Source organism: Thamnophis elegans, chromosome 4 (assembly GCF_009769535.1).
Source record: "Thamnophis elegans isolate rThaEle1 chromosome 4, rThaEle1.pri, whole genome shotgun sequence".
NCBI classification, from domain to species: domain Eukaryota; kingdom Metazoa; phylum Chordata; class Lepidosauria; order Squamata; family Colubridae; genus Thamnophis; species Thamnophis elegans.
In genome coordinates this window covers 108,431,002-108,443,132 of record NC_045544.1, presented here as the reverse complement: position 1 = coordinate 108,443,132, position 12,131 = coordinate 108,431,002, and the positions used below count along the sequence as shown (strand labels likewise).

Below are 12,131 nucleotides of genomic sequence, written 5' to 3'. Positions count from 1 at the left end.
TTATTGTAAATTCCTTTACTTTAAATGAACTTTCCTTGTGTATTATATATAGGAATCTCTTGATGAAGTTACTATTAAAGATACCCTAGAAGGTGATAACATGTATACTTGTTCACACTGCGGGAAGAAAGTACGGGCCGAAAAAAGGTAAAATCGGAGGAAGAAAGCTTTGAATTTATTCTGGCTTAATTTACTAAACATTAAATACATCATGTATTTAAATACTGTATACTTATACTCTAAACATATGATATTTTGAAAGTAGTGTAAGGCATTAAAGAATGAATATTTTCTTCTGGTTCTAGGGCATGTTTTAAGAAATTACCTCGAATCTTAAGCTTTAATACAATGAGATACACTTTTAACATGGTTACTATGATGAAGGAAAAGGTCAACACACACTTCTCATTTCCTTTACGTTTGGATATGACCCCTTATACTGAAGATTTTCTCATGGGAAAAAATGACAGAAAAGAAGGTATTTGATTTTATTCATCTTCAAGTTTTTCCTACTAAATCTGTTGACCATTTTAACCAATTTGCATGACATTTTTGAATAACATTGGGCAGTTGTCATGGAGGGGCAAGCAGAAGTATTGATTTTTTAAAAGCTGGTGTTTTCTGAGATTTTGACATAGATATTGGAAACTTCAGTAGGTCACGATCTCCCTCCCTCCTTCCCTCCCCGCTTTTATGGGAAAAAGTCACATCTGGAGAAATGAGTAGCAGAGGCTAGAGGGCATCAGTGAAAGTAACATTATATTTTCAAAATGACATGGATGCCATTATTTTCCTCAAGAAAGCCCTTAGACCTTTGCCGTTTGTTATTCGTTGCTTTCCACTCTCCCAAGTGAAATGCTTTATTTTCCATTGGGAGAGGGGGAGATTGACTGGAAAGGCGGGGTTATAGTGTAGAATATTGGTAGGTCTTACTCTGCCTCTGAAAATGCCAGCCACAGCTCCTGGTGAAATGACAGAATGAAAGGAGGTCATTCAGCCTGAAATCTCATCACTGTTTCAGGATTAGGGTGCAGTTTGAAGCCACTGCAACTGAAGTATACATTCAAACATTTCTGGTAAAGTTATTGGTTTATATTTGTTTGTATACTCATTTTCATTATCAGTTACGCCATGTTGCTATAGTCCTCGACTTATGACTGTTGTTTCATTGACCATTTGAAATTACAATGGTGCTGAACAAATAGACTTAAGAAACCTACCTGAAGTTACAGCCATTGCAGCATCCCCACCATTATGTGATGAAAAGTTGGATATCCATTTGCTCCTCTTATTTCTTCCAAAAATTGAATTTCTGAAAGAGCACCCAATTATTGTGCCAATCAAGTAACTTTTCAGAAGGGCACAGTTCTCCTGTGCGCTGCTTGGGGAATCCAAGCATGGGTTAACTTTGTCCATTAGCCTAGAGACTGAGTTATGTAATTGTTGACCATGCCTCCTCTGACTGGGAAAGTTCAGTTTTTTTAGCTCAGTCCAGCCTTAAAGAGACACAAAATTTTTCTCCTCTAGGATAATAGACAAAATTAGCTCATTTGACTTGGTTTTTTCTCTTTTTGGTACACGTTTGATTACGTGTTCATTTCCTTAAAATTATAGAACTTGCAGTTCCTTGCGACTCTAGCGGCCGCAGGAACGTTCGCCAGGAGACTTACTTGCCGGGCGCCTGAACGGGTCTAATCAGTAGAGGGTCGGTTCGCCGCTCTCTTCCCTGATAAGCAGCCGTGGTGAGAGTTGGTTCGCCGCTCTCGTGTCAGTGTGGGTCTCAACAACCTGCTGGTACAGCCTCCCCTTCTCTTGCCGCTGAGAAAGACAGCGCAACATTGCCTCCAGCGGGCACAATTGTCAGGCGTGGGTCGCGGTTTCCAGCTCTTTGGGAGCCTTGCCGCCGCGCGGTTCCGGGTGAGTCAGCCGCGCCATTTCTGCTGCTGGCGTTCCGCACCCTCCCCTCTGGACAGTGAAAGACGGCAGCCATTTTTGGGATGCACTTTTGAATTTCGCACCGACGCAGTAGCTGGCACCAGCCATTTGAGCCATTAGTGCCTTTGCGCCAAATCAGCAACAGAAAGGGGTGGAGTTTGCCTTTCGTGCTCAACTGCGATTGAGTACGGAGAGAGTTATTGTGCTGCAGAGGTCAGTTCGCAGCCATTATTTAGCACCGTAATGAGTCAGCTCACCAATTTATCAGAGGTTTGCCCTGGTTTCAGAAGTGAACTTGAGCCTTTCAACACTCTCCCGCTCCCCCCCGTGCATTACTATGGCCAATCATTCTGTTTCTGGAGGCAGCGATGGAGCTTCCAGCTCTTTCCCACTGCACTGTGAAGCCGCTGGGCTCAGCACCAGGGTGGGTATGGCCACCACTAGGGCTTCTAAACATAAATTGCGCACACCATCTGCAGCCCTGGATAGAGCTGCCAAGGACAAAGAGAAGGCCAAGTCATCGGGCCTCCTGGGCCCACAACTAGGTCCCCTCCTACTTTAGTGGCCGAATGCCATTTCCCTCGATTCCTCCAGTGGGAATCCAGGGCTGGTCCCCCGATGTTCCCACACCACTGGGCAGGGGTGCAGACGAGGGAGATTTGGGGCCCCTATCTACCCAAGATCTGTCTGCAGTGGGCCCGACCACGAGTCAGGCATCCCCACAATCAGAGCCCATGGCCACGTTCACACCCATGGCTGCAGGCCTCAGGGCCAGGGATGGGCCCAAATTTAATTTGCCCCCCAGAACTTCATAGCATGATTTCTGCAACCATTTCCCAAGGGATGGATGCAGAGTTGCAGCGCAGGGCCAGCCCCCTATTCCTGTCAGCATTGCCAGAGATCTATCTATTTCTCAGACTGATCTTCCTTCATCACCTTCAGCATACAGCGAAGGCTCTATCCTAGGTGAGGAGGAGGACGTTGCTGCCCTGGAATTGTCGGATGACGACAGTCCGGTGCAAGATACACCGGCCTTCTCTGGCTTATTCCAGCCCGCCTTTTTTAAATTGCTTTTGTACAAAGCTAAGGCAACTACCAAGATGGGTGGCGCCACCACTCAAGCCAGTATGGCCGTGGCCCTTGATTCCACTGACCGCTTTTTCGCAGAACAAGTGCAGAAACAGGAAGTCATACCTGTCCCGAAGCTGTTTCTGGACGTCATTCAGAAACAGTGGTCCCAACCGACGGCTGTCTCCCCCCCCCCCCCCCCCCCCCCCCCAGTAATGGTGACAGGAAGCTCTATGCTTCCACGGCTGAGTTGGATGAACTCCTTCAGTTCCCTACTGTGGATCCCCCTGTAGCGGCTTTGGCCTCTCCTGCCTTGATCCCTTCTGAGATTTCGGAAGGTCTTAAGGCCGAGGACCGCAGGGCCGAACTGGTCATCCGTAAAACGCACCAGACGGCTGCCTGGGCATTACATGCTGCCACAGCAGCTTCTTTCCTTAATAGAACTTCGTTGGTTTGGTTGCTGCAGTCTAGGCTTCCCCCTGAGGACCTCCAACCAGGATGTAAATAAAGTGCTGGCAGCGCTAGAGTTCTCTTCAGATGCTACACTCAACGCTTCCAAGTTTGCGTCCCACATGGTAACATCCAATGTGGCATCCCGCCAACTCCTCTGGCTTCACCATTGGCAAGCTGATTTACGCTCCAAATGGCGTCTTGCTTCTACCCCTTTCAAGGGAGGCCCTCTGTTTGGGGCTGCATTGGATCCTATCTTAATTGAAAATAGAGAGAAAAGCAAAGTGCTTTCTTCAACCACCAGACGCAGGGACAGGAGACAACAACCATATCATAGAAGACACCCTTTCGGGCCAGACACTCCGGGTACAACCCTGCCCCATATGTTCCTCCCTATTCCAGGCCGTTTACCCATCCAGAGGACAGAAATCAGGACCGCCCTGGTACCAGGGACAGGGGCCAACAACAGCAGGCCCGGCGGCCATTTTGTGGGAACAGTAACCGGTCCTTTCGCAGGTACTGATGACTCATACAAGGTGGGGCCTATTGGCGGGCGTCTCACATCTTTCGCCTTCCAATGGGCAGAAACCACCTCGGACGTGTGGGCACTTCAGACTGTGAGGATGGGCCTCACTCTGGAATTTCTCACTATCCCCCCGAGGCGTTTCATCGGGTGTCCCGTACCAAGGTACCAGGTAAAGAAACGCCCGATATACTCCGAAATCGACCATCTGATTTCCATAAATGCTATAGAAAGGTGTTCTGACCCCCTCCTCCGTCCAATAACAAATGCCGAGACAAGCGTAACTGGAATTTCACAGCACTTTAATTACCAGGAAACATAAACTTCGGTGGCTGAAAGCTCAAGCATAAACAAACAGATAAGAACCTTGGCAGCAACTCAAGACTTTGACAGAGACAGATAACAGCTTCTCCAGCGTTACAAATGAAGTTGAATCCTACAAAACCAGGGTCCTCCCAGTCTCTCTTTAAATACAATCTTGAGAGGAGCCTAATTACAATCACCTGGGTCCAATTATCTTTTGTAACTGCGTAGCTGCTGCTCTCTACATCGATCTGCGTTGCCGGGCATCCAGGACCACCTCCCTTGTCTCCTCATCACTACTCTAAGGCATGACATCATGAGCACACTCTCTTCGGCTCTCACCGCTGCTCCATGCCTCAGGCGCCTCCTGGTGGCCAACCAGCCTCTCTGCGCCCTGCTCAGAGTCGGAACCCTGTCCAGGGTCCTCCAACTCTTCCAGAGCAGACTCATAAGGCCCCTCACTGGCGGAGTCTGTTTGCAGCTCCAATGGCTCCTGCTGGGCCACAACAGAAAGGGTACCTCGGGCAGGAAAGGCTAGGGTTCTACTCTATCCTCTTCTTGGTCCCCAAAAGCTAGGGAGGATGGCAAGCCATCCTAGACTTGAAATGGCTCAGTCTCTACCTGAAATACCAGAGGTTCAAAATGCAATCACTCAAGAGCATTCTGTCCTGCATCCGGAAGGGCGACCTACTAACCTCTATGGATATCAAGGAGGCATACCTCTATGTGCCAATACATCCATCACATCGAAGGTTCTTGCAATTCTAGTTTGCGAGGCACCATTTCCAATACCACGTTGTAGTGACAACAGACGCAAGTCTATTCGGATAGGGAGCCCATGCCCTGGGCGAGTGACACAGGGTCGCTGGAGTGCCCAGGAATTGCGGAACAGCATCAACTGGCTAGAGCTTCGAGTGATCTGCCTAGCTCTCCGTGACTTTCGAGACCTGGTGACGACCAACCACCTGTTGGTTTTCACGGACAATGTAGCTTCCAAGGCGCATATCAGCCGCCAGGGAACTACTAGGTCCCGGGCCTTGATGCTGGAAGTGGAATGTCTTCACCATTGGGCGGAGACACACCTGTTATCACTTCGGGCAGAGCACATTTCGGGCACAGCCAATGTACAGGTGGATTGGCTGAGCAGAACCACAATAGACCAGATGGAGTGGCAGCTCCATCCAACTCTATTCCAGGAACTGTTTCACCGCTTCGGCCGGCCCCAAATGGATCTCTTTGCTCAACTGCACAATGCACACCTGTCTAGGTTCTTCACCAGGTATTATGTTCCGGAAGCGGAAGGCACTGACGCCCTTTGCAGCCCCTGGCTGGAGGGTCTCCTATACATCTTCCTACCTCTCCCCCTCGTACCGCTGGTCATCCAGAAGATTCTGTTGGAGCAGGCGGAAGTTCTGGTCGCGCCAATGTGGCCCAGACGCTCTTGGTACGCTGACCTGGTCCATCTTTCAATTGTCCGACCGTGGAGTATCCCAGACGACCGGATAACTCTCTTGCAGGGGGTTCTCATCCATCCGAACCCTCAGCTACTATAATTAGCCGTGTGGCACGTGAGCAGGCGATCTTGATGCATCAGCACTTCTCTGACAAGGTCATCACCACGATCCAAGTTGCTCGCCGTCCATCCACAACACGGATTTATGAGGCTACCTGGCAGGCCTTCCGCAGGTGGTGCCGGGTTGTATCCATGGACCCACTTAAGGCTTCCATTCCATGGCTTTTAGACTTTTTACAATCGGGTTTGGACAAAGGGCTAATGCCCAGCACTCTGTGTAGACAGATTGCGGCATTATCGACTGTGGTTGGTGGTGCCCAGGGCCATTCCCTCACTTGCCATCCGAGGGTCCAGTCCTTCCTGAAGGGCGCATCTAACCTCAAACCACCAGTAGTCCACCGTTACCCTACATGGGATTTGCCCCTAGTACTTAGAGCTCTCACGGCTGAGCCTTTCGAGTCCATCCATACCGTCAGTCTTAGATTGTTGACCCTCAAAACCATCTTTTTAGTGGCGATTGCATCCACTAGAAGAGTCTTGGAACTGGCGGCACTTTCAGTACAGGAGGATCTCTGTATATTCCATCAAGACAGAGTCATCTTGTGATTGGACCTGGCATTCCTGCCAAAAATTAACTCATTGTTTCACAGGGCGCAAGAACTTATTCTCCCAGACTTTTGTCCCAATCCGTCAGACCCTCAGGAACGGAAGTGGTACCATCTCGAAGTTCGCAGGGTCCTCCGTCGCTATGTGAAGTGCACGGCGTCATTCAGAAGATCAGAGGCACTTTTTTGTGTCTATCCAGCTGGCATCCATGCGACAGAAGGTGTCCTCAAACACCATTGGGCGCTGGTTGAAAGTGTGTATGATATGCATCCCAATCTCGACCGGCACCCAGGCGCATCACTTCCCATTCCACTAGGTGTGCGGCCACCACGGCAGTATGAGTAACACAGGCCTCGGTGGAGGACATATGTATGGCGGCGACCTGGTCATCACCATTGCCCTTCATCCGTCATTACAAAGTGGACATGTATGCCTCAGCGGAGGCTTCCTTTGGGCGATGTGTCTTACAGAGGATGGGAAGCAGGCCTGAGAACTTTGGGACAAGGCCAGCTAGGAGCAGGTGCACGGCCTATAAAATCCAAAGGGACGGAATCTGTGCAAGAAGTGCCTCACGTATAGGGAAAGCCTTGGGAGGCCCAGTCAGATCACATGTGAAGTGGGAAGGTGCTGCATTTTGGGCCTAAATCTGCACTGAGCCTCCCCCACATCCTGTGGCATCCCACATCCCACTTAACAACTGCAATAGGGAGAGTCAAGATTGAAGTCATTGGGTGAGATTGTTACGTGGGTGCTTCACTAAATGACCACAATGAATTAAAAGTAATTCCAGGTTCAATTCTGATAGTAAATCAAGGACTACCTGTATGGAATGCAAGCACTTCCATTCCAGCAGTATAGCCAGCAGTTTTTATCATATTCCTGCAACTTTGCTCCTTCCCTGCTGATACTGTTGTTGATGTGTACCTGTTCAGTGAAAGATTACTAATTAGTATTAGCAATTATATCTCAGAGATGCCTAATCCTCACAGGGCTTTGACCATCAGCAGTTGCTGTTGCCACTATACTTTAGCAGCAACAGAGAGCGATGAAAACAGCAGCCAGAAGAGAGAATTATGAGCCCTGTACTAAACCACAAAGCAGATTTTTGAAAGCCTCTTTATTTCCCACATGTTCTAACAATGATAGAGCTATTATACATTCATACATGTTCTTTCAGCTGTTAGTACTGATAATGAAGAGGGATCCCTTCCTCAATTGAAGGAATGAATTATGAACCTTTCTAAAGGTTCTGAGCCTGGGGAGCTTCCTTTTATTTTCCCATGCTGCAAAATGGGGATTCTTTAGATCTGTACATATCATGCCAAATATTATTTGTAAGGAAGGGGATGTATTCTGCTTGTTGGTATCTTGCTAAATAACCCAAGGCCTGGGTCCCTAGAGGCAATATTGTTGTTTTGTTTTGTTTTGTTTTCTCCCTTGTTGTCTACTAGATTTATCTGATTTTATTTTATTTTTTGATTTTTAAATTAAAATCAGTAAATGGGAAACAAACATATTGCAATGTAAAGCACCACATGTCAGGCTTGAAGAACACCTTAGTTGCTAATAGGTCTAAAGGCTTTTTATTTTTTATTTTTTTAGAAAATACAAATTGGTGGGTATCTGCTTCCTGTGACACTATTCCTATTATCCCAGAAATAAGATAAGTTAAAGTGATAAGTCATATCTGGGAGATAAAAGATACTAAGTTTGTAATATATTATTTTAGGTTTTAAGGACGATGGCAGTAGTTCAAAGGAGACCAAGAGTTATGAGTATGATTTGATAGGTGTAACTGTCCATACAGGAACTGCTGATGGGGGGCATTACTACAGCTTTATCCGAGATATTATTAATCCTCATGCTTACAAAAACAACAAGTGGTAAGTTATGAATGTTTAGTAATACTTTATTAATGGTAGAGTATAATTTGTCAATTGTTGTATCTCAGAAAATGAAAGGTTTGTTTTAGTTGCTGGATAAACTTGCTGTGTCTTTGCAAAATTAGTCACCGACATTACTTCATTAAATTTCAGGCATTATTCTGTCCAGCTTTAATAGCAATGGCTGATAATTTCATCTTACTAGTAGATAGGATTGTACTTACTTTGCTTGAATTTTGTTACTTGTATATTATAGTAAACTTAAGAATTTCACTGAATTTCACCTTCATTTATCTTCAGTGGAGTGAATATTTTAGTCTTGTATGAATCCACCTAATTCCCAATGTTTTGCATTGTCTAGGTATCTTTTCAATGATGCTGAAGTAAAGCCATTTGATTCTGCTCAGTTGGCTTCTGAATGTTTTGGTGGAGAAATGACAGTGAGTTGTAATATTTTTATTACTATTTAAAAGGAACACGTTGCAGGCCCTGTTAATGTTACCTCATCTTGCTATTTCATTGCATATTTAATCCACTACAATCAGGAACTAGCTCAGAAAGCCTCTGACTTGACAATAAGATGCCATCCTGGAGGACAAAAGAAAAAAGGATTTTTTTTAAAAAAAGTTGCAAATTAAAAAAAAAAACCAAGTAGGATGCAATGAAGCTTTCAAAACATTCTTGATCAAAGACTATGGAAGTGAGGTTCCAATACACACTTAAAATATATTCATCTATTCATTGATTTTAATAATAGATAATTATATATTATTCAGTTCATTACATTTCCATATATTACTGTTGCAACAACAACTTGTAATTATAATTGTATGCATAAGACTGTCTTACATAAGAGACAATTATCATACTATTCAGTACTAAATTGTAGAAAATTATACATATTCATTCAAACAAATTAAATTGGCAATATGTAATGTGAAGTAATGTTGATATTTGTACAGTTATCAGAAACAGCACAAAGAAAATGTATTCCTTCTAAGATATTTTTTTTTCCAGACAAAAACCTATGACTCTGTCACCGATAAATTTATGGATTTCTCTTTTGAAAAGGTACCTAATTTTATATGTATGTTTAGACAATATCATCTTTCCATTATCTGCCTCTTTTCTGATATCAATGAAGTGTTGGCTTTTTGTTTTTGTTCTCTCAGACTCACAGTGCATACATGCTCTTCTATAAACGAATGGAACCAGAAGAAGAAAATGGTAAAGATTATACATTTGATGTTTCTTCTGAATTACTAGAGGTATGTGCTTCCTACAATTATAAAATTATTATACTTCAAACAACACAAATTTATATTCTGATTCTGATTTTGCCATTAGGTTGTCCAAGGAAAAATTGATTATTGTCAGACATTGTGATGTAATGTAGCAGGACTTTAAATTCTTACTGTACAGTACTTAGTTCTCCACCCATTTACCTTTAGTTTATGTTTGCATTTTTCCCCTGTGCTCTGATACCCATGTGAACATTATGCAATGACATGAATTAGGCACAGAGTCATGCTGACTGCTGGCTGTATAATAGACAGAATTCTTAGTTTGGGCTAATTTGGGCTAGTTTTCATTATATCAAAATAGCATTATTAAAAATAAATATATTTCTTAGTAGACCAGGGGAGAAAGGGCTCTTTTTCATGTCATATTTATTTCATTACATTATTAGTAATATCAATGTCTATTAAGTGGATAATTAATATTACTAAGCATTATCATATCCTTACTATATGATGTATAAGACATTTGAAATGAAAATGTTAGGATAAGAATGTGCATCAAAAAATAATATTGCCCTGTTGGGATCTTTCATTTAGATAAAACAGAAAGAACCTATAATTCAGTAAATCAGTAATATTAATATTGTTAATATTAACATAAAGTCAGTTGGCTAAATGGAACTTTCCTTGATGTTATAGAACTCACAGAATTATACAGCTTGAAGATACCTTTTCCTCCCCCACCCCCCTTTCAGTTCTTCATCTTTAGACGAGGACACCTTTCAACTTTCCCAAGGGTCACATTTATTACCATACCCAATTAAGACTTAGGAAATCTCTTTTTCAAGAGATGAATTCTAACAGCATAAACAAAATTGAGTTAGGTGTATTATTGGTTGCCTCAGTATATGAAGTTTTAGTATTATACCTTAGATTCTAAGAAAAGCTAAGGCCTTTAATGAGGGAGAATGAGACCCTTCATTTTATCAGTCTTCATCTGTTTGTCTGTCTGTCTGTGTTTGTTTGTTTGTTTGTTGCCCATATCATTGTCAAATGGGCAACTTACAACAATATAAAATCATGATATAAAACAATAAGAAGATTAAAAAATTAAAAGCATTCAATGTTAAGTATTAAAACATTAAAATTAAACATTTATTGATTTTATTGTAGCATATAAATTCAATAAATTATCATTGTTATTGATTTTACAGTAGTAGGAACACCCCCAAGCAGTTTGGAATAGGATACAGGAAACATTGTTTAGTTTACTTACTTAGGACACTTTTTATTATTTAAATGAAGTTTCCATGAGAGAGAATCATGGCTAATTTTGAATTATGTTACATTTAAATAGAAAGGGGTTTTTTAATGTTAATTTATTTATTAAATTTGTTTGCTGCCCATCTCTCTCTACAAGATTTTTATTTATTCAGTCAATCAATTTATATAGATTTAAGAAGTACTTACATTAGCTAGTAATTTATTTTTCATTCATTCATCTCTGAATAGAGTGAATAGTTTTACCTGATTTTTTTTTCATTTTTCTCTACAGTGGATATGGCATGATAACATGCAGTTCCTTCAGGATAAGAATATTTTTGAGCATACATATTTTGGGTAAGGTTTACATCAATTTTTATTTTATTTCATAAATGAATTCCAGGTTTTTAAATCCAGGTTTTAAAAAGTGGGTGTAAAAACAAGTATTTATCCATGCGTTTGTCCTAGATTTATGTGGCAGTTGTGTAGTAGCATCCCCAGCACATTACCAGATCCAAAAGCAGTTTCTCTGATGACAGCCAAGGTAGAGTATCTTACTGTCAGATTACTTTTTTAAAAAGTGTTTTACCACTTGTTCAGGATAGTCTCTGACTATCAATTATTGTCTTACAGTTGAGCACTTCTTTTGTCCTTGAAACATTTATCCATTCAAAAGAAAAGGTATGTGCCTGAATTTCCTATAACACAGTGTATATTTCTAATGTTGATTAAGATAAAGAATAATCCTTTGCTTCACTGATTGAAAAAAAAATATAATGAAATTTTGGTTCGTTTCAAACTAGATTATTTCATAGTCTAAATGAACCTTTGAGCTAATATAGGCAGACCTTTCTTAGCATCTACCTTGTGTAGCAACCATTCAAAGTTAGGACGTAAAAATAAGTTTGTGACCAAGACATATGTTTACACCTTGTAGTTATGATGGCACTGAATAAAGGGGGCTTACAACTCGTTCTCAGAATTCTGAGTGTCATAGTGTCCCTTGGTCATATGATTGTGTTCTGGGGCTTGGATGCCTAGCTCATAATTACAATACCACAGTAATCCATGATCATTGTTTGTAACCTTCATTGCCAGTTTCCCACAAGCAAAGATTAAAGTCATTCACATAAGTCATTCACACTGTTTTTGCTTCTGAAGAGCCCCACTATGGAGTATGAGATCACAGGCATCTTGTAATGGTGGCTCAATGGTTAGAATGCAGTGTTGCAGGCCAATGCTCCAACTGCCAGGAGTTCAGTCCTGACCAATTCAAGGTTCACTCATCCTTCCAAGATCAGTAAAATGAGGACCCAGATTGTTGAAGGCAATATGCTAACTCTGTA

The 12,131-nt window shown here is 42.5% G+C and overlaps 1 protein-coding gene across 1 annotated transcript in view; it reads left to right on the top strand.

Moving 5' to 3' along the window:
* USP34 (ubiquitin specific peptidase 34) overlaps nucleotides 1-12,131 on the top strand; it is a 148,354-nt gene that overhangs the window by 107,304 nt on the left and 28,919 nt on the right. Inside the window, exons 48-56 of the mRNA XM_032216880.1 lie at nucleotides 53-147; nucleotides 306-478; nucleotides 8,128-8,281; nucleotides 8,643-8,721; nucleotides 9,299-9,352; nucleotides 9,454-9,549; nucleotides 11,078-11,142; nucleotides 11,254-11,329; nucleotides 11,419-11,466. Of these exons, the coding sequence (XP_032072771.1) occupies nucleotides 53-147; nucleotides 306-478; nucleotides 8,128-8,281; nucleotides 8,643-8,721; nucleotides 9,299-9,352; nucleotides 9,454-9,549; nucleotides 11,078-11,142; nucleotides 11,254-11,329; nucleotides 11,419-11,466 (840 nt within the window). The remainder of the gene's footprint in view (nucleotides 1-52; nucleotides 148-305; nucleotides 479-8,127; nucleotides 8,282-8,642; nucleotides 8,722-9,298; nucleotides 9,353-9,453; nucleotides 9,550-11,077; nucleotides 11,143-11,253; nucleotides 11,330-11,418; nucleotides 11,467-12,131) is intronic.